Raw genomic sequence first — 22,952 nt, 5'->3', positions numbered from 1 at the left:
GTAAGGTTCCTGTTATTATTGTTAATGCCATTTCCTTTATGTTGTAATCAATTGAGGATAGATATAATTTTTACTTGTTTTCAAAGTAGGAGGGAACTACCAAGGCCACAAAGTAACTCCTTTATTCTAGGCAGAGCATTGTAGTTGGGTTAGAACTCTTATAGCTTTGAATTAGAGTGCCTTTTGATGGGCATTTTTGTACCTCTGCCTAAGTAAATGTTATTTAGTTAGGTTTCAAGATATGTTGTTAAATGCTTGACTTATTGATGACACGGAGAGAGAGCACTTTTATATATAAACACTTTTTTTTTTTCAGAATTACCGAGTTTTGTTGTTTAGGTTATACAATTAGCAGTTTAATCTGCCTCAGTTTTATTGTATCAATAAAAATCTGTTATAATAAAATTACATTCGTTTAGAAACTAAAAAACATAATTCTAACAAGTTAAACTGTGGTGGGATTTTAGAAAGATAACAAATACCTATCATATGAATTTGGATAATGGAAGAACAAGTGATGTGTGTCACCATTGTTATAAACCCTTTCTGTATATATTTATTAGAAAATTATAGTTGCATTAGAAATTCTGAGACCTTAACATTCATAGACATTAAAAACTTATGGGTGTTTGTGGAATTTATGGATAAAAGCTTATGTTATGACATCACTTAATACACTTTAAAAGCACCCTACTTGTATACCCATTAAACAGTAATTTCCCATTTCCCCCATCTCCCTAGATCCTGGCAATCACCATTCTATTTTTTCTCTATTATTTTGACTACTCTAAGTATTTCATGTAAGTAGAATTCTACAGTATTTGTCTTTTTGTGACTGGCCTATTTCACTTAGCATAGTGTCCTCAAGGTTCATACATGTTGTAGCATAGTAGCTAGCATATGTCAGCATTTCTTTTTTTTTTTTTTCTTTTTTTTATTATTATACTTTAAGTTCTAGGGTACATGTGCACAATGCGCAGGTTTGTTACATGGGTATACATGTGCCATGTTGGTGTCTTGCACCCATTAACTCGTCATTTACATTAGGTATATCTCGTAATGCTATCCCTCCCCCCTCCCCCCACCCCACGACAGGCCCTGGTGTGTGATGTTTCCCTTCCTGTGTCCAAGTGTTCTCATTGTTCAATTCCCACCTATTAGTGAGAACATGTGGTGTTTGGTTTTCTGTTCCTTGAGATAGTTTGCTCAGAATGATAGTTCCCAGCTTCATCCATGCCCCTACAAAGGACAGAAACTCATCCTTTTTTATGGCTGCATAGTATTCCATGGTGTATATGTGCCATATTTTCTTAATCCAGTCTTTGATTGATGTACATTTGGATTGGTTCCAGGTCTTTGCTATTGTGAATAGTGCTGCAATAAAGATATGTGTACATGTGTCTTTGTAGCAGCATGATTTATAATCCTTTGGGTATATACCCAGTAATGGAATGGCTGGGTCAAATGGTATTTCTAGTTCTAGATCCTTGAGGAATCGCCACACTGTCTTCCACAATGGTTGAACTAGTTTACAGTCCCACCGACAGTGTAAAAGTGTTGCTATTTCTCCACATCCTCTCCAGCACCTGTTGTTTCCTGACTTTTTAATGATTGCCATTCTAACTGGTGTGAGATGGTATCTCATTGTGGTTTTGTTTTGCATTTCTCTAATGGCCAGTGATGATGAGCATCTTTTCATGTGTCTGTTGGCTGCATAAATGTCTTCTTTTGAGAAGTGTCTGTTCATATCCTTCACCCACTTTTTGATGGGGTTGTTTGATTTTTTCTTGTAAATTTGTTTAAGTTCTTTGTAGATTCTGTATATTAGCCCTTTGTCAGATGGGTAGATTGCAAAAAGTTTCTCCCATTCTCTAGGTTGCCTGTTCACTCTGATGGTAGTTTCTTTTGCTATGCAGAATTTCTTTTGTAAGGCTGAATAATATTCCATTGTATGTATACACCATATTTTGCTTATTTACTCATCCATCGATGGACTTGGGTTGCTTCCTTCTTTTAGCAATTGTGAATAACGTTGCTACAAATGTGGGTATACAAATATCTCTTCAAGACCCTACTTTCAGTCCTTTCAGGGTTATACCCAGAAGTAGAATAGTTGTATCATTTGGTGATTCTATTTTTAATTTCTTGAGGAGCTGCCATACTGTTTTCTACAGTGTTGTGCTATTTTACATTTCCACTAACAGAACAAAGATCCTAATTTCTCCGTCTCCCTGCCAACACTTGTGATTATCTGGTTTTTTTTGTTTGTTTGTTTGTTTTTGCTGTTCTAATGGGTATGAGGTAGTATCTCATTGTAGGTTTGATTTGCATTTCCCTAATGATTAGTGATGTTGAGCATCTTTATATGTGGTTATTGGTTTGTATATTTTTTGTAGAATGTTGATTCAAGTCCTTTGCCCATTTTTTAAATCAGGTATTTTGTTGTCATTGAGTTTTAGGAGTTTTCTATATATTCTGGATATCAATCCCTTAACAGATATATGATTTGTAAATATTTTCTCCTGTTCTGTAGGTTGCCTTTTTACTCTGTTCATAGTGTCCTTTGATGCACACAGTTTTAAAATTATCAGGAAGTTCAATTTGTCTATTTTTTTTCTTTTGTTGCCTGTGCCTATGGTGTCAAATTCCAAAAATCTTTGCCAAATCCAGGGTTGTAAAGCTTTCACCCTGTGTTTTGTTCTAAAAGTTTTATAATTTTTGGTCTTACATTAGGTCCTTGATCCATTTTGGTTTAATTTGTGTACATAGTGTTCTTCATTCTTTCTTTAATGAAGTTCTTCAACTTCATTCTTTTGCATGTGGACATCCAGTTCTCCTAGCACTGTTTGTTGAAAAGACTTTTTTTTCCCCATTAAATGGTGTTGACATCCTGTCAAAACTCATTTGACCATTATCTGATGCTTTACTTCTCAGCTCTCTATTCTGTTCTATTGGTCTCTATATCTGTCTTTATGCCAGTACACGCTGTTTTGAATACTGTAGCTTAGTAGTAAGTTTTGAAATCACGACGAGTGAGTCCTCCAACTTTGTTCTTCTTTTTTCAATATTGTTTTGGGTGTTTCCAGCCCCTGGAGATTATATATGAGTTTTAGGATGGATTTTTTTTTTTTTTTTTTTTTTTTTTTTTTTTTTTTTTTTTTTTAGAGACAGAGTCTTGCTCTGTTGCCCAGGCTGGAGTGCAATGGTGCAATCTCAGCTCACCACAATCTCCATCTACTGGGTTCAAGCTATTCTCCTGCCTCAGCCTCCCAAGTAGCTAGGATTACAGGCATGTGCCACCAAGCCTGGCTAATTTTGTACTTAGTAGGGGCGGGGTTTCTCCATGTTGATCAGGCTGATCTTGAGCTCCTGACCTAGGTAATCCACCTGCCTTGGCCTCCCAAAGTGCTGAGATTATAGGCATGAGCCACCGCGCCTGGCCAGGTTTTGCTGTTTCTGCAAAGAATTTCATTGGGATTTTGATAGAGATTGCATCTACTCTGTAGATTGCCTTGGGTGGTATTGACATCTTAAAAAATATTGAGACTCCTAATCCATTAACATGGGATATGTTTCCCTTTCTTCATGTTTTTAATGTCTTTCAGCAATGTTTTGTAGTATCCATTATACAAATGTTTTCACCTCCTTCGTTAATTTAATGCCTAGGTATTTTATTCTTTTTGATGCTATTTAAATGGAACTGTTTTTGTAATTTTCTTTTTGTATCGTTTATTGTTAGGGTATGGAAGTGTAACTGATTTTTGTGTGTTGACTTTCTGGCCTCCTACTTTGCTGAATTCATTTATTCATTCTTATAGTATTTGGTGTGGAATCTTTAGGGTTTTCTACATGTAAGAGCATATCATCTGCAAAGAAAGATAATTTCACTTATTTTCCAATTTGAGTGCCTTTTCTTGTTCTTGCATAATTTCTCTTGCTAGCACTTCCAGTACTATGTTGAATACAAGTGGTGAAAGGAGTTAGGTTTGCCTTGTTCCTGATCTTAAAGAGAAAGCTTTCATTCTTTCACCATTGAGTAAGATATTTGCTTTGGGCCTTTCATATATATGACCTTTATTGTGTTAGGGTAATTTCCTTCTATTCCTAGTTTGTTGAGAGTTTTAAATCAGGAAATGGTATTAAACTTAATCAAATGCTTTTATGCATCTATGATCATGTGATTTTTAGCCTTCATTCTGTTAATGTGGTATATCACATAAATTGGTTTTTGTATGTTGAGCTCTCCTTGCATCCCAGGGTAAACCCACTTAGTTTTGGTGTTTGGTCATTTTATTGTGCTGTTGAATTCAGTTGATCGTATTTTGTTGAGGATTTTTGGATCTATATTCATTGGGGATATTGACCTATAGTTTTCTTTTCTTGTGATATATTTGTCTGGCTTTAGTAACAGGATAATGCTGGCCTCATAAAATTTATTTGGAAGTGTTCCCTTCTCTTCAATTATTTGGAAGAGTTTGAGGAGGACTAATGTTAATTCTTCTTTAAATGTTTGGTAGAATTAATCAGTGAAGCCATTTGGTCCTAGGCTTTTCTTGTTGAAAGGTTTTTGATTACTGAGTCAGTCTGTTTACTAGTTATAGATCTTTTCCTTTTATTTTTATTTTTTCTAATTTGTTAGTCCTGGTAGGTTTTATGTTTCTAGGAAATTGTTTATTTCATTGAGGGTGTTCAATTTGTCAGTACAGTTGTTCATAGTACTGTCTTACAATCCCCCTTTTCCCCCTGTGGAACTGGTACTAATATCCTCACTTTGTCTTTTGATGTTAGTAATTTGAGTTTCTTTTTTTCTTGCCTATCTAGCGAAAAGTTTGTCAGTTTTGTTGATCTTTTCAAAGAACCAACTTTTGATTTCATTGATTTCCTCTCTTTCTTTCTTTTTTTTTTTTTTTTTTTTTTTGAGACGGAGTCTGCTCTGTTGCCCAGGCTGGAGTGCAGTGGCGTGATCTCAGCTCACTGCAAGCTCCGCCTCCCGGGTTCACGCCATTCTCCTGCCTCAGCCTCCTGAGTAGCTGGGACTACAGGCCCCGCCACCATGCCCGGCTGATTTTTTCCATTTTTAGTAGAGACGGGGTTTCACTGTGTTAGCCAGGATGCTCTCGATCTCCTGACCCCGTGATCCACCCACCGTGGCCTCCCAATCTTTCTTTCTGTTTTTAGAGTCTTGATTTTGTTTATCTCTCCTGTAATCTTTTTCCCCCTTCCTCTGCTAGGTTTCAGTTTAGTTTTTTATTTTCTAGTTTTTTAAGTAGTAAAGTTAGGTTATTGATTTGAGATCTTTCTTGTTTCTTAATGTAAGCATTTGTAGCTGTAAATTTCCCCCCAGCACTGCTTCCACTGCATCTCATAAGTTTTGATATGTTGTGTTTTCATTTTCATTCATTTCTAAGTATTTTCCAGTTTTCCTCATGATTTCTTCTTTGGACCATTGGTTATTTAAGAGTGTGTTGTTTAAATTCCACAATTTTGTGAACTTTCCAGTTTTGCTTCTGTTATTGATGTTTAAGTACATTCTTTTCATTCTAGATCTCCACAATTCATACGTTGCTCTGCTTGTTGTTATCCCACAGGTCCCTTAGACTCTGTTCACTTTCCTTCAATCCTTTTTCTTTCTGTTTCTCAGCCTCAGTCGTTTCTGTGGTCCTGTCTTCATGCTTGTTGATTTTTTTTCCTGCTCAGATTTGCTTTTGAATCACTGTATTGAATTTTTCATTTCAGTTATTTTAATTTTCAGCTCCAGAATTTCTGCTTTTGTTGTTGTTTGTGTCTTTCTAGGCTTTCTGTCTCTTTATTGATATTTCCATTTTGTTCAGATAATGTTTTCTTGATTTTCTTCACATCTTTCTTTAGTTCTCTGAGCATCTGTAAGACAGTTGTTGTAATGTCTTTGTCTCAGACACCTGCCATCAAATCTTCTTCAAGGATAGTTTCTATTGATTTATTATTTTCCTTTGAATGAGCCATATTTTCCGGTTTATTAGTATGCTTTGTGATTTTTTGCTGTTGTTGAAAACTGAACATTTGAATATAATAATATAGAAACTCTGGAAATCAGATTTTCTCCCTTCCCTAGGGTTTTCTGATTTTTTTTAAATTGCTGTAGCTATCTATGTGTCAAGGATCGGCCTGAGATGTAAACTTACGATCTTCTCAGGTCTTTTCTGGATCTGCACCTTTCCCTGGGCTTGTGTGGTCACTTTCTAATTTTCCTCATATATGTAGTTGCTTTTAAATCTTAGTCGTTAATGTCTGGACCCAAATGGGGGAAAAGAGAAAGATGAAGAGGAGGGAAGAAAGGATGTTGGTCTTTTAAATTCCCTGGATGTCACTTCAGCTGAGGGGGAGGTGCAATGTGGGGAGGTGCAACAATAATGGTCACCTGCCTTTTGGTACCTCTGTGATCAGAAGCAATAATCAGAGCACAGATCGTGATATTTGGAGAACAAGGTTCTTTTTGCCTACCCTGGCTCCGGCAAGTTATGTGCAAGCTGTTCCAAGAACATTTGCACATGTGTCTGTCATGGGGCTAGAAGTGGGAGATGGATGGATAGCTGCCTCTGTGCTAAGAGCTAAAATTGACTGAAATTAATCACAATTTACTGTCCAAGCCTTCCCCTGGAAGCTGCAGGCCTTCAATAGACTCCAGAATTCCAAAATACTTTCATCAGACAGATTCTGCCAGTGCAATTGTTGTCTAGGTGGTTCCTGGTGCCTACTACTCAGCCATCTTTCCAGAATCCTCTCAAATCCTTGCTCTTAAGCACTATATTATATTACATTTTTAATAAGATGTGATAAGGTGCTTTCTATCAGGGACCTATAGCTTTAGTGAGGAAATAGACATATATGTATGTGTGTGTGTGTGTGTGTGTATACTTATAGCAAATTATAATAAGCAACATTAAAGTAGTGCAAGTGAGAAGTGAGAATTATCTGTGTGAGGACAGTAACAGTGGAGATAGAAAAGGATTAGATTTTAGATAGATTTAGATGAAAAATGTGGCTGGACTTAACGAATAAAATTGATGCAGTGCAATTTCCTAATTACTTAGTAATTCATTCAAGATCTCTCCCTTCCTTGAACTTCTGGTAAGAAGTGAGCAGTGTTCAATATAACAAATGTGCATTTACGTAAAGAAAGGTTTTCTGAAATTTGAAGGCATGTCACAAAAGCACTTCTACTTGGAGACCTGACTTCGAAAGCTTGAAGCGTCTTCTCAGATTCATAGAATGGTAAGTTATGGTCAAACTGTGCTTTGCCTAGTGTGAAATAGTGGTAAATATCTGCTGGGATTAGTTTATAATGATGGAGGCTAGGATTCCCCATCTTGTAATTAGTGTTTCAGCTTTGAGTACTGATAGGATACTTGGAATTGAAATCATAATTCTGCCTTAGTAACTATAAGGATCTGCATTTGGATGTCAGTAACAAAGAGACCTATCTTTAACGTTTTGTGGCCTCTTTATCACACAGCTTTAAAAATGTAGGTTTCTAAAGGAAGCATAGTTTATATTACTTTTCCTTTTCTTTATATAACATTGATTTTTAAAATAACTCAAATTTTCAGAGTGCAAATAAATGAAAACTGATTATATGCTTAGCTCTGAACATATTGGGAGGTGAGAAAAAAATGTGCAAAATACTTAATTTTCCAAAAAAGTATTAAAATTTTATTTCTTAGCTGAACATGTATTCAAGTACAATGTATTTCGTCTGAAAGCCTCAGCAACATGACAAAAATTTACAGAATAATTATTGTTGAGTTTGTCCATAAGTGCATGTTTATGAGTAGAGGCTAAATTCCATACTTTTGAATGTGCCTAGACCTTTGCACTTTTACTTCTCAGATGTTCTTTTTTAATGCCAGGTAGCCTTCATACAATATTGTTATTAATGATATAATGGAAAAATTAACTATAAATTTATAGTTAATATTAAATTTTGGTAATCTAAAAATCAAATCTTTCTGTCAGTAGGGCCGAAAGAACTGACTTGAAATTTAACTTTAGTCATCTAGAAGTTTTTGTTTTTTTTTTTTTTTGAGCAGCTTAATGTATCACTATAATATTGCCTAGATTCCTGTCCAATTCAATATATGGAATGACTAAACTGTAGTCATACTAGTTCTGAGCATACAGGCAAGAAGAAAAGTCGTTAAACATCTTGCTGTGTGTGAGCAGTTCGAGGGCAGGCAGACACCATGCACCTTGACCACCTATTATGAAGCTTTTTGCTGCCGTGTCAAGTGAAAGCGAGTTAATTGGGTGAAGCTGTGGAGCATGTTAGGGGCCTGGTAAAGGGTTGCTGTCTGACAGCTGAATGTCAGCAAAAGCCAGTCAAGTGTGGCTGAGAGACAGAGACCTGTCACAAAGTTCCCGCAGACTGGAACACAGTTAGGAAGCTGAAATATGGTTCCGTCTCACTTTCTCCCTCATTGAATCCAAGCACCTTAAAAGATTTTACACTGTATGTGTCAACTCTTGTTCTCTAAGCTGTTTCCCCCTAACTGTCCTGCATTCAAATGATTGAACAAAAGATGCTAATGTTTAGCAAAGTGAATGTAAATTCCCTCTTTTCCCCTTTTCTGCCCAAGCAGATAGACATTCAACTCAAAGGAAACTTTGAAGGTTTACATCAAACAATTAGATTTCCTAAAAATTTAGCTTATAATAGAATCTTTTTCTCAAGAGAGCGTGAAAATTGACAATTAAAGCAGTGGAATAAGCAATGCATTTTCCCCTAATACAGAAAATCAAACTTTAGGGAGCTAGGATTCCTGTCTGAATGTCTTGAGAATGGACACTGGCCAAGATAACTTTCCTCTTATCTGTTGTCACAGGCTTCTTTCTTTCTTTTTCTCAGTGGCCTAAGGTATAATGCAATAATTATAGCCACCAGAAGGTCAGTATAGATTAGCATTGAAAAGAACAGTAAGTTCCCTTCTGTAGCTTGAGACACTTCCAAAGGAGGAATTGAAGAAAGTTGAAATTAAAGAAAATGAAGTTAAACTCTGTGAAATAAAAATATTTGCAGAAAGAGGAGTTTAATATTAAAAGATACCCTATTCATTTTCTTTAGAATATGGACTAGAATAAGTCCATTAACTCACTTATCCATTCGTTCATTCATTCAACAGGCAGGTATATAGAGTACCTGCTCTGTACTTGTCACTGTGCAGGCCACTGGTAGCATAGAAACAAGCAAGCAAAATAGCCTGTGGCTTCAAGGAATGAACACTCTAAGCCAGCACTATTCATTAGAACTTACTGTGATGATAGAAATATGGCTTTGGGGCACTTGGAATGTGGTTAGTGTGACTGAGGAACTGAACTTTAATCTTTAATTTAATTTTATATTAAATTTTAATTAATGTAAATTAAATAGCTACATGTGGCTACCATATTGAATAGTGCAGGTTTAAGCAAACATAAGACTGTGATACTGTGCTATTATAAAAGTGTGTATGGGGTGTTATAATAACACAGAGGTGAGGTATTATATCGTATCATATTATATTATATTATATTATATTAATTATATTATATTATACAAGGTGACAGAGGCCAGGGAAAGTTTGGGGTAAAGGTGATACCTGAGGTAAGCTTTGACAAACAGTAGGAGTTAACCTGATGAAGGAGCCTCCTTCTAAATAAAAAGGGCAGCATGCAAACGTGGCTCCAAGACAGGAGAAAGCAGGGCATGCTTCAGGATCAGCATTTTGATTAGTGCGGGAGAGCAAAGCTGTTTTATGAGAAATTACCTTAATGTGATGGTAGTGTCCAAGAAGACTACCAGTCAAGTTATCCAAGAGGTCATAACAGAAGGTATCACAGACCAAGTTAATATGCTGAAATCACATGGTTTGTGGTACTAAACATACAGCAAAAAGCAAGAAGAGATACAGCAGGGAGCAAGCAGGGGGAAGGATCATAACCTGACTTCTTAGTTATGCAGTGTTCATGTGCCCTGTCTCTCTCCACTGCATCAGCCTTCTTCACTCTCTGTGAGGTTATGAGGATCAGGGTTGAGATTTGAAACAGGGGGCTTGGAAGACTGAAGGTGCCTGAGGCTACTTACACACACTTGCTATCTAGGAGAGATACAGGGACAAACATGCCTGGCCAATGGCTATAATTTGCCACTGAGGCTGCTGAATAGCTTTGTGTTTTATCTGCAGTTCTAGGGTCAATTTAAGGATGACATTAACTAGAGGTGGCTTATCTCTACCTTATGGTGTGGCCTTTCCATCCATTTCTATCTATAAAGTAACATGTCTTACCGTATGAATTCTGCCTATGTCCCACAAACTACTTGCTGATTCATTATCTGTGCTTATTAATATTTCTTATGAGTTTCATCTATCCTATTATTCTAGTCTTTAATCTTATATTTGAATATTTTCAAATAATAAGCAAACATACAATAAAGAATAGATGAAGTAGGAAATAGCAAAGTCTGAAGAGATGACTTTGTTTACAAAAATTAAAAGTACGTTTAGGTCAGACAAAGTGAAGAGACAAATAACTGATGAAAAATATTTAGCAAACAGCTTTGAAACCTATTTTAAAATTATTGTCCAGTAGACAACCTACCCCAAGCGTAAACTGCATTTCAAACAAGTCTAAGCCTTTTTGAAGAAACAGTGTGCAGACTCTAGAGCGTTAATCTGAGTGAGGGCTCTGGCAGTTGGAGAAGGACTAGTGGAGATTTTATGGTCAGACACCCAGAGGAGGAGATGCGAAGTGGAGAGAACGACCTAGTGCCTTTCCTCCATGCAGGACTAGGGACTGGCATCTGGACTCTTAGAAAAAGGACTTACAGGTAGAAGCTGAAAGAAATGTTTTGTGATAGACACCACAAGACACTGGGTTTCAGTCAGAGTTGTCACAGTTTTCAGATGACAGAAAGGGAAGGATGGACACCCCAAATTTTTGTTAGAGCTATCACCCATATGGCCTACTGAGCCCTCTAACACATTGAAGGCAGATCCTGATGGAGGGATTACAGACACCAAGCAGCTCTTGATGGGGAATCCACAGGGATGTTTGAGGCTTGTATGAGCAGGACAGGGAAGGACCAGGGTAACTTGACTCACTTGGGACTTTGTATCCGCAGAATGATGAGGATGGGAAACTTCCAGTGCTATTGCGCATCAAAGCTTATCCTATAAAAATAGCAATTATGTGGTTTCATAGTATTTCAACAGATTCTAATTTAAGGAAAACTGGATCAGAATGAAGATTAGTTAAGGTCTAATAAATAATCCCCAAAACAAGGAATTTTTATTTGTTTAATTAACTGTTGTATCCCAGTACTTGGAACAGCATTTGGCACATCATAGGCACTCAATAGATATTTACTGAAAAAATAAATGAATAGAGCTAATTTAGGATACTAAGAGGGGTATGGATTTAGATATCTTTACGCATTATGCAAGCATAGGGAAAATTTATCATATAGAATTCATAATATAGGGAGTCGATTCCTGAAATGTAGCCTGGAGTCATATTATTTTGGATTTTTGTGTTTGCTATATTTTACTGTTACGTAAGATGTTCTCCCTAGGGATAGATTTGGGTTGAGACTGCTGGAAATGATGTGGTTATATCAGAAATAACATTCCTGACTATCATGTAAAGGAAATGTCATTGCCAGCTAAGTGATTTGTTTTAGAACATATGCCTCAGTGCTTGTTGTGATTTGAAGGCATTCCGCAGATATGACACCCAGATCACATGATTTGTCTTACATCTGAAGTGCCTTTCTCTTCCTAAGAAATAGACCACATTCTTTTAACTGAAGATAGCCAGTCCCTCCAGAAACGCCCAGCTATGGAACTGTTCACAGGGTCCACAGCCCTGGGGAATATAGAGGTTATACCATGGTCAGTGGGGAAATAAAGACACTTTGCAGCATTCCATGAAGAACTGCTAAGGATTTTAGGTGTGATATAATGGAACAATGAAGGAAATTGCCTAAAACAGCAGTGGAAGGGAGGGGCATGCAAAGAAAAAATGGGTTTCAAATTGCAAAATGAGAATTTAATGCCAAATTTGTTGAGATGTGTGATTGACAGATACTTATATTGTTAGAAAAGTTTAGGAAAGTCATTTCTTTCAAACTACTTTGAATTCTAAATGATTCTTTCCTTCCTCTGCTATTCCTTACCTGAGTGCCTGCTCCGTAATTCCACTCCTTGAAAAACGTATTGCTACGAGGTCTAAGTTTATAGCTTCCAGATTACTACTAAATTTTTGACATTGAATAAAAAACATTTATAACTTTAAGAGGAAATTCTTCAGTAATGAAATAGTGGTCAGAAAACTTTTGCCTAATAGTTCCCAGAGAGAGTGTGACATGTGTACATTATGACCACAGAAGTCGTAATTTGGCAGCTGGAAGTGCTATTTGGAGTAAAATGAAGGCACACAAGTTATAAGTAGCCACTCTGCATAAGGAGTTGCATTTGTGCAGAGTAGAGGAACAAGTTACTCAGTGTCATTATTTGTGTAGGTGTTTACTCAATGTAAAACTGTAAATATGACTTAGATAACTGAAAACATTGAAATGAGAGTGTTCTTTGCTAGATTACAATCTTTTCAAAACATGCAAAACACTTAAAGACCTATCCTCTGAGACCTTTAACTATCCAGTTACATTTTCATTTTGACCACACATTTCAGAGCCACAACTCTACTAAAATATATAGATGTATTTCAGTATATATAAATATATACAGTTTCATTTTTTAATAAAGGATTTTTAGCTATAAAAGTAAAACATACTTACTCTAGGTAATTTGGAAAATACAAATCCTAATCCTAACTCAGAATAGAGAAAAAAATCCCAACAATTCCAATACCACAAAACAAGCACCATATGTAATTTTGTGTACCGCTTTTTCACGATGTAGTCTAGCCCTAGGGTCAGCAAATCTACATGCCACCTGTTTTTGTATGGCCTGTGAGCTAAGAATGGTTTTAATATTTTAAATAGTTATGGGAAAAAAGCAAAAGAATAATAACGTATCATGACATATAAAATTTATGTGAAATTCAGATTTCACTGGCCATAAATAAAGTTATATTGAAACACAGCCATGCTAATTCATTTACATATCCTCGATGGCTGCTTGTGTGTTACAACAGCAGTATCTAATGCTTATAACAGAAAACATATAGCCTACAAAGCATGAAATTCTTACTGTCTAGCTCTTTACAAAGGTCTGACCTTTGGTTAGACCCGAACATTTGTCCCATTATCCAAAAGTTTATAACTGTAAATTTTATAGCTACGTAATTTTCCACCATGTAGCTATAGCCTACTTAACTATGCTTCTGGTTCAATATGAGAGTATTTCTAATTTTTATCTGTTATTATTAATATAAAGAACCTAATCATAAATGGAATTGTTAGATCAAATGTCATTAACCATTTAAGACAGTTGCCCAATTATAGATCCAGTGGTTCTAACAATTTATACAGTTACTAGCAATTTATGAATGCTTGCTTCACAATGCTTTCACTAACATTTAGTGTAATTTTTAAGTTTTAATTTTTATCGGCAATAAATGTCTTATTTTCCATTTTTGATTACTTGTGGGGGTTACCATTTTTCCCCATTTATTTGTTACCCAGATGTATTTTTGCTGTGTGAACTGCCAATTCCTAACCTTCTCTCATGATTCAAATAATTTTAAAGCTAAAAAATCATGGAAAGAAAAATTTAACCTTTCAAATCTTTTTTTTCTACCCAAACTCCAATTTAGTTCTTTTTTCCAAAGATTATTAAGTTTCTTTTGATTTCTTGTGATTCTTTTTTCCAGAAAAAATAGGGATAGATATGCATGTGTGTGTGTTTATGCTTATTTTTAAATATATATTACTATTTTTATATATGTATATACACATAAACACATGTATACATTTTGAACTTTTTTTTCACTTGGATATATTTCTCTATCAGCCTTTACATATTTACCTCATTTTTAAAATAGTTGTATTATATGGTTGTGTCATACTTCACTTAAATAACCTTCTGTTGATGGACCTCTGGCTTTATTTTTAAAATGTTTTATATATCTATCTAAAAATGCTTCAGTGAACATATGCTCACCTTGGTGAACTCTTTTGAGTGTAGCCATAGAAGAAATGCCTAGCAGTGGAATTGCTAGGTCAAAGGACCTTTAAATTTTTGTCTTCCAGAAACATTGCACGAGCTTGTATCCCTAACTACATGGCAAATGTTTGCCGGATTCCCTCTTCTCAACAGTGGAGATCATCAGACATCTAAGTTTTTGCCCATTTGATATATGAAAAGTAATCTTTAATTGGGATGTGTTGTATTATAGTTCTTTACTTATGAATGAAGTTTAGCACCTTTTCATATGTTTTTTGGTTATTATACTACTCTCTCCCCCATCAGACATCCAGTTTGTACATGAGGCAGAGCCTGGCAGTGCTTTCCTGATATCTGTTTTCTCTCTCTTTCTTAGTAATAGAGCCTCTGAATGTTACCTGGGCTGCTCAGGAAACAAACAAACAGACTAACAAACTACATTTCTCAGACTCTCTGAAAGCTAAATTACTTATGTGATCTAAGTTCTAGTCAATGGAATGTAAGTAAAATTGTGCAATTTTAGTAAGTGTCTGTAAACGGAAGCGGTGCCTCCTTCTTTGTTCCATCTTCCTTTCTTCTGGCTAGAATGCACACATACTAACTGGAACTTGAGCAGCCATTTTTGATCATGAGTTAAAAGCCATGTACTGAACTATGGAGTCCAAGATAGAAGCAGCCTGGATTCTTGATAACTTTATATAGCCCTGTCAGAGGGAAATAGACTTTTATTTAAGCCAATAGCATTTAGAGTTTTCTCTTACAACTGAACTCAGTCTTAATAAATATGCTACCCTCAGCCTATTTTCTAATTACATTATTTCAATTGATCTGCATGAACCTTTTGTAAATTAAGAAAGTTACTTGTATGGGGTTTCTATGTGTTCCACATATTTTCACCAGTTTGTCATTTCAGACTTTCAGTAGCATTTTTCTATATGGTATGCTTTTATTTATTTATTTGGTTTTTGTATCTTTTCCTATATTTGAGTGCATAAACTTATTTACATTTTCAATTCTCTCTGAATTGTTTGGGAGTGTATGTTTCTAAGACAGAGGGGAAAATGCTTCCTTTGCATTTTCTGGCCATTTCTGGCACTCTCTACCATCAGTTGTGTCAGGATTGTCAGGTTTGCAACAGACTGCAAGCACAAGGGTATGAAGAATACTAAGAAAAGAAAGAACAACAGCCACTTGGGAGAATTCTTCAACTCTTTTTATAACCTCAACCACATCAGGAAATCTAAACATCCTGGAGAAGAAAATGGGACTTACTGTTTTGTCAGGCACAAGATATCTTGAAGTAATTTAAAATTAAAGTTTAAATGTTCTAGTGTAATTTAATTAATTAATTATTTTTTGAGACAGAGTCTCACTCTTGTCACCCAGGCTGGAGAGCAATGGCACGATCTCAGCTCACTGCAACCTCTGCCTCCCAGGTTCAAGCGATTCTCCTGCCTCAGCCTCCCGGGTAGCTGGGATTACAGGCACCCACCAGCATGCCTGACTAATTTTTTGTATTTTTAAGCAGAGATAGGTTTTCACCATGTTGGTCAGGCTTGTCTCAAACTCCTGACTTCAGATAATCTGCCAGCCTCAGCCTCCCAAATTGCTGGGATTACAGGCATGAGCCACCACGCTTGGCCTTAAATATTCTAGTGTAATTTAAAACCTCAGTGCCTCATTTTGTCTCTGAATATAACAACACGTAAGCCCCTTTGATGAAAGGGCTATAACTTTCATTTTTGTGTAAGTTCCATGAGATGTATGTATTTACTCCAGTAAGTACCACAGGCATTCAAATGTTGGACCACAATAAAATAAATATAAACATTTATTTTAGCCTCTAACACAATCTATGTACTTTTATTTTCCATTTTCAGAGAGGTTTGTTGAGCCCTTATTTTGTTGATGAAATGCCTCTAGATATAAAATAAGCCTGAGGCTAGGCTATATCTTCCTTGGGTGACATGGTAAGGTAGTGGTCAAGCATATGAATAGGAGAGTCAGAGGAATCAAGATTCACATCCCTTTCTACCATTAGCAAGCTGTGCAACCAGTGGCAATTTATTCTGCTCTTCTGAGCCCTAGTCTCTTCAACTGTAGAATGAAGATAATTGTAGTGCTTTCTGATTGAGTCACTGTGAGAATTCAGATAATGCCTGTAAAAGGAAATCTAGCACAGTGCCTGACATGCTCAATACATGTTGACTATAATTGTAAAGTTAGAATTTATATCATTTGAGAAGAGTAAAAAAGAGAAGTGAAGAAGAGGAGCTACTCTATGCTACACATTTTTGTGTATATTATTCCATTTAATCCTCATAACAGCCCTGTGAGGAATTAGTCTTCCTCCTTTACAGATAAGGATACAAGTTCACACAGGTTAAGTAACTTGTCAAGGATCACATAATTAGTAAATGGCAGAATGAAGTTTAGAACCTTAATTCTTTCCACTTTCAAAGCCCATATTCTTTCCATTATTCTTTGCTAAATCTAATTGTGACATAAGCTGTATATGTGTGAAATAACAATAAAACACCAAGACCATGAAGTAATAATATAAGTCATTTGTTCATTCACTCATTCATCATTTAGGAATCTTATTTAGTCCCAGATATTCTGCTAAGTGCTAGGGGTACAAAATCATGATTCCATTACACTAAGTGCTCGTAGTTTTATAGGGGAAATATAAGGATATACAAATAAGTGAAAAAATAGTAAAATAAATGCTCATGAAGGAATGTAAAAATGAGATTGGATGTTACAGTTAGCTGTAGTTGGGGAAGGATGGGAAGAGGATCCAGAAAAGCCTCATGAAAGAGGCAGACCTTGGCCAGAGTTTGAAACGTGGAGGACTCACCCAACAAAGAGCAGAAGTGGACAGACTGGAGGGCGATGTGAACTATGGAATATCCTAATTAGGGACTCACAAGTTCCATGTACCTGGCTTGCACAGTACAAGTGAGGAAATGGTAGATGAGGCTGGACAGGGAAGCCAAGAGCAAGGGCATGGTTATAGGGAAGCATGAAGAATCAAAACCATTGATTCAATCAATATTCTGCATCAAAAAAGTAGCCAAGGCTGAATTAGAACCAGATAGAATACTGAGTGTCTGCCTGAGGACAGAGCTGTTGTGATGTGAATCAAGTTCCTGTTAATACATTCTACCCCTTTTTTCTGATTTGTTTCTACCTCTGTGATTGTCCTTTTTAGATCTCTAGGCACGCTGGGCTCTTAGGGTGTTTCCTAATGCAACTTCTTTGCATTTTTCCATTAACTCACATTTCTTCCTATGCCTTGATGTCAGTAAGATAGTAAAACTAGTCTGTACTAAGGTTTAATGACTTACAGGGAGAAGAATGCATAAAATATTCCTACAAGCTTGTTATTGGTAGCTAAAAGTTAGAATTGGTAACTACTGTATGAGAAATAAATATTGGATGGCATGATAGCAGATGTGTGTGTCTGAGTGTGTGTATATATATATATTTATATAATAATATATCAAGTATATGTGTGTATATATTTATAAGGTGAATGCATGTTTTTATGTGTATATATCTCAGATATAAAATTGAGTATTCCACAAGAGAAAACTATGTGATTTTTGCCAACTCTGACTGTGTAAACTACAGTGTCCTATGAGGCCAGCATGACAACTGGAAAATTGACAGGTAGAATTTGGCTAACTAACCTGAAGTATTTAGAAGAAAGAAAACTTTGTGACACTGAGTATTGAGGCTCTGTTGGTAAGACTCTCACGTTAGGAACCAAAGTAGAAGTGGCAAGGGGGCCTCACTGTAACACCCTCTGGTGGGTGCTTTGATTTCTTCATCTATTTATGTGGAGCTGTGCAGACTACTTAAAAGCAGTCAATAATTTACAGGGTTTAAAACATCATCATGGAGTTTGAAGTAATGAAAGAGTACTATAGAATCTAATTGAATGAAGCCACGTCATCGAAATTGTGGCTAATCTTGTTATCTATTTGGCTTTATTTTAGAACAATGTGCAATGTGCAATATGTATTCTTTCCCCTTAAGAATGGTAAATCTACATCCTCTCAAGTATTATATTCGGGAAACTGATTTCTGGGTTGATGTCCCTCAAAAAAGTTAGGGTTTATATAGTATATGCTCTCACATGTGGAATTATGGCAGACCTGTAGAATTTCAAAGCTGGAAAGAGTCCAGCCCCTCATTTGGATGGACTAATTTACCTGCCTCAAATGACCCAGTCGGATTGTAAAAGAGCTGTGAGGAGAAGCTAGAGTCCGCTGATCTTCAGTCTGGTATTCTTTTCACCACACTATGTGCTTAGCATAATCTCCATGCAATACTACTAAGGCTTACTAAATAACATTTTTCCTCACTTTTTATAATACTAAATTCTAGAAGACTTAACTTGATCATAAATGTTACACAGGAGACAAATGGCTTAGTTTCAGAAGCCTTGGTCGGCAAAAAGACTTTGACTTACAGACAATTTATTGGGTGGTTATTTTATTATTAGACTAATGCTTTATTTGTTTATTTTTGTTTGAAAAACATTTGTGGAAAATTAAGATATTAAAGCCTTGGAAAATGGCTATTGGATGTGTCCAATTACTGTATTTCATAAGATTTTAAAATGTAGAAATTTAGTAGACACATTTTGTATTGTGAATATGTATTTAGCTGATGGACTATAGCAGTTCAAATAGAATCATTTATAGCTTATTGAGTAAATAAAAGTGCTTCCATAAAGATTCACATGACACCTAGCTTTTATTTCAGGCACCTAATTTCCTTTTGAAAAACTGCCTAAATTTAGATTTACGTAAGAGGCAGAACACCTCAGTGGTTTTAAAAGTAGTTTATATGACCACAAGCTTTACAGATTTAAAATACAAGATGAGGTGGTGCACACTAACTTTTAATGTTCTCTGACAAAAAGTTATTTAACTGTCCTTTACTCTCTCTGTTACATTAAAATAGTACAAAAGTATTATGTATTTCTGGATATTATTCTGGATATTTATGACAAGAAAAACAGTTCATATTTACTTGTTATTTTAACATCACATTCTCAAATCAAAGTTTCACCAGAATTGTTGCTAGCTTTTTTGTTGTTGTTGTTGTTGTTTGAGACAGAGTCTCGCTCTGTTGCCCAGGCTGGAGTGCAGTGTGCAGTGGCACGATCTTGGCTCACTGCAACCTCCGCCTCCGGGTTCAAGTGATTCCCCTGCCTCAGCCTCCCAAATAGCTGGGATTACAGGCGCACGCCCAGCTAATTTTTGTATTTTTAGCAGAGGCGAGGTTTCAGCATGTTGGCCAGGCTGGTCTCCAACTCCTGACCTCAGGTGATCCACCTGCCTCAGCCTCCCAAAGTGCTGGGATTACAGGCATGAGCCACCGCCTCCAGCCGGTGGCTTTTTTTTAAGCTCTTAAGTGACTTAAAATCAGACTTTACCTCATTTCATGAAAAAAGTTTTTTCCTAGCAGTACAGCAGATGATCCCAGTAGCAAAAGCAGTCATTTGTTTTCCTTTATATAAAAGTAACTCTGTTTACTTTCTAGAGACTATACTTTTGGGGAATACAAGACTTAAAGGATATCTCCCTCTCTCTGTCTCTTTTTTTTCATCTCTGGAGATTTTTAGATTATTTTCCATGTTTAGGACATAAGGTCAGAAAATGGTGTGCAAAAAGTGAGACTAATTTGAAATACTAGGGAAATAACACCCCATTTCAAGGTTATTTAGTCAAAAATGTTATATTAGATGAAAGGGTGCTTTCAGGCAATGTAGTGGAAAGTAGACATATTAGAAAAAGTAGGATGAGAAAAGGCAAAAGAGGGACCTCTTTGTAGGGTACCAAGATCTGTAGAATATTAAAGAGAAATGAGCAGTTAGTAGAGACTTTCCCTAAACACTGCCTTCCTAGCTTTGTAATGTGTTAGGTTGATGGATTCACAAGAACAAAAAGGTAAACTTTAAGTACAGCATATAGGTTTGAGTAAATTATGCATATCACTAATATTGACAAAACAGGAATGGTTGGTCAATTTGGCATAGTCACCTTTATCTAAACATCAAGAAGAAAATACCCCCAGCAGATATCTGACCTTCCTTAGACTGATTCTGCACACCCCTCTATTTTCCATACATAGTTTTCTTAGACCAGAACTTGAAGTACAAAAATGTATCAAAACAAACTTTTGAAGTCTTTTCTGACAATATCTATTATAATAGAGAATACTATGGCTATAACTATGTTTATTAAGAAGAAAATCAGGCCCCACCATTTCCTGCTCTTCCAGCATTCCCCTAACCCCCAGGCCTGGCAGAATGAGAACTTAGTAGATGGCACTGTAATGTTTATAGCTGCAAAGTCAATCCAGTAATGACACTGCTAAAAAATGATTGTAGCAGCAGTAAAAATGCAGCTGTGTGCACCTCTAGCCTCTGATGTAATGAGATGCCTCTGTTCAGGTTCTGAACTGAGATGATCAGGCCCAGCATTGGTTCTGCAAGCAAAACCTCATTAATACTACGAATCAGGGTCAACACATGATTTTGGAAGTTGTTTTCCTTCCATTGGGAAACCTTGTCCTTCGTAGAGCTATTTCAAGTGACCATTTTAGGTGTTTCCTAACTTCCAGTATTAAAAGACATGATTTCCGTCAGCTATAGGCCTGCAGTAGAGTATCAAGAAATCAAAAGAACAAAGATCAAAGAAAATTGCTGACCTAGGTGTTAGATGCAGATATTGATTTTTTCTCCAGTTGTAGTTTTAAAAAAATCCACAAAAATGGTAACACATACAACAGTTGAATTTCTGATACTTTCCTAAAGCCAGTGATAGCTTCCCTCTTGTTTTTACATGTAGAAACAGTTTTGTATAACATGACATAATAAAGTATACCTTATAGTTTACATTATTTTGTTATCAAAACTGTAAGGGGATCCACTAGAAAGTTTAAAAAAACCCTGCAATATAGAGTATGATTTTTAGTGGAGATACTTATAACCAGACTTGTTATTTCAGCAGCATTTATTTTGTGGGAATCTGGAAAATTATGCCATACAATTGATCACTATTTTCCTGCCATCTTTAAATGTCATAAAATAATGCTTACCTGCTTTACTGCTAAGACTTCTTCATGTTAAATATTAACTACCAGATACTGATATCACTTAAGGCTTAAATGAGTAGCTTTATCAAAATGTTAATTCTGTTGTCCAGTATTTCATGACTGTGTGGCATTTTTAAGTTTAATTTCCAACAGTTTCTGGATACCATCAGTGTTCTCAAATATATGACAAATTATTCATTCCCTTATTTTGACACATGATTTCTAAATACTTATAATAGTCTTTATCAAAACAGGGTGGTATCATGGACATAAAGATGGAAACAATAGACACTGAGCACCAGGGACTACGAGAGTGGGAGAGGGTTGAAGAACTACCTCTCGGGGACTGTGCTCACCACCTGGCTGATGGGATCATTTGTACACCATACCTCAGTGACTTAAATCAGTAATTACCCATGTAACATATCTGCACATGTACCCCAGAACCTAAAGTAATAAAGTTGAAAGAAAAAACAGGGTGGTGGCATTATTATTAAAGTAAACCCAAAGAGTTCTCATTAGAATTTTGTATCTCAATATGCCATTTTCTAGAGGTCACTGGGATTGGCTTATTTTTCTTTGTGCTACTTTTGTCAAGTAAGTAAAACAGATAGGTTTAAAAAACATAAATACTCATAGTTTATTTTCTAAGCAATCTAATCTTCCATATTATATGGCACTTATTATAAAGCATAATGAAATAAATGCTATTAGCATCGGTTTCTGTAAATTGCCAATGAAGTCAAGGTAAAAATCCCTGATTGTATTGACTCTTTGACATGATAACTTTATAAAGAGTTTTACACAAAGATTTAGTGTTTAGATAAATTCCTGTTGTCTAGAAAAGTCATAAAAGAGCAAATAAGGGATTCAGTCACACTTGGAAAATAATTTACTATCTATATATTCTCATATAGATTATTGAAATAGTAATTTCCATCTCATTTTGTATTTTAATCATTATTAGTCTACTTGCCTGTTTATGGTTTTAGGCTCTGTTTGAGAGTTTTCAACTCTATGCTTATTATTTTTTTCTTTTGTATGTCACAGATAGGATCACGAGACCATTCAAATCTCTCCATTCCTTCAAGAGCTCCTCTTCCTGCTGACACAACTGGTATTGGGGATTTCTTACCATTGAAAGCTGAACTTGATACAACTTACACTTTCTTAAAGGAGACATTTATAAATACTGTTCCCCATGCTCTGACATCATCTCACTCCTCTCCAGTGACTATGTCTGCTAATGCCAACAGACCAACTCAGATTGGATTATGACTTCATGAAATTTAAAAATGGAGGAAGAGTTAACAGTACAATTAAAATTGTTTTGAATGGGAATTTTCTTATCAGTTGACTTTTGTTTCAGCAGAAGTGGCAGTGGATTTAAAAAATTTGTGCGATATCTTGATGTATTCTGGTAGCTCTGTCTCCTTGAATAAGGAAATAGCCAACTTTTTTCTCTCCAAGTTTTATTTATTATCACAGTTGCTCATTTTTATGTAACATATTTTTAAATGTTAAGGAATGACACATTTTGGGTAATTTCCCTCAGACTTAAAAAAATCAATAAGCCATTTTAGTCTCTATCTATCAAAGTTGTTTCATACTTGTCTATTTTAAAGCAGGACTGCAATGCTTTAATAGGATTGAGAGAGCTATTTGAAATGTATGCCAATGATTCCTGTCATTTCATGG

At 35.8% G+C, this 22,952-nt stretch overlaps 1 protein-coding gene across 5 annotated transcripts in view; it reads left to right on the top strand.

Moving 5' to 3' along the window:
* The window catches only part of CCDC171 (coiled-coil domain containing 171), a 380,335-nt gene extending 357,625 nt beyond the window's left edge, over positions 1-22,710 (top strand). For 4 of the 5 annotated variants that reach the window (XM_050761632.1, XM_050761631.1, XM_050761629.1 and 1 more), the window contains one exon: positions 22,305-22,710. In XM_050761632.1, the coding sequence (XP_050617589.1) occupies positions 22,305-22,532 (228 nt within the window). In that variant the 3' untranslated portion in view covers positions 22,533-22,710. Of the gene's footprint in view, positions 1-14,224; positions 15,133-22,304 lie in introns of those variants that run through there. The other variant, XM_050761633.1, reaches the window with a different exon arrangement.
* The last annotated feature ends 242 nt before the right edge of the window (positions 22,711-22,952 follow it).

This window comes from Macaca thibetana, chromosome 15 (assembly GCF_024542745.1).
Source record: "Macaca thibetana thibetana isolate TM-01 chromosome 15, ASM2454274v1, whole genome shotgun sequence".
In the NCBI taxonomy this organism is placed as follows: domain Eukaryota; kingdom Metazoa; phylum Chordata; class Mammalia; order Primates; family Cercopithecidae; genus Macaca; species Macaca thibetana.
The sequence above is the reverse complement of the archived record's forward strand: the minus strand, read 5'-3'. Positions and strand labels throughout refer to the sequence as shown.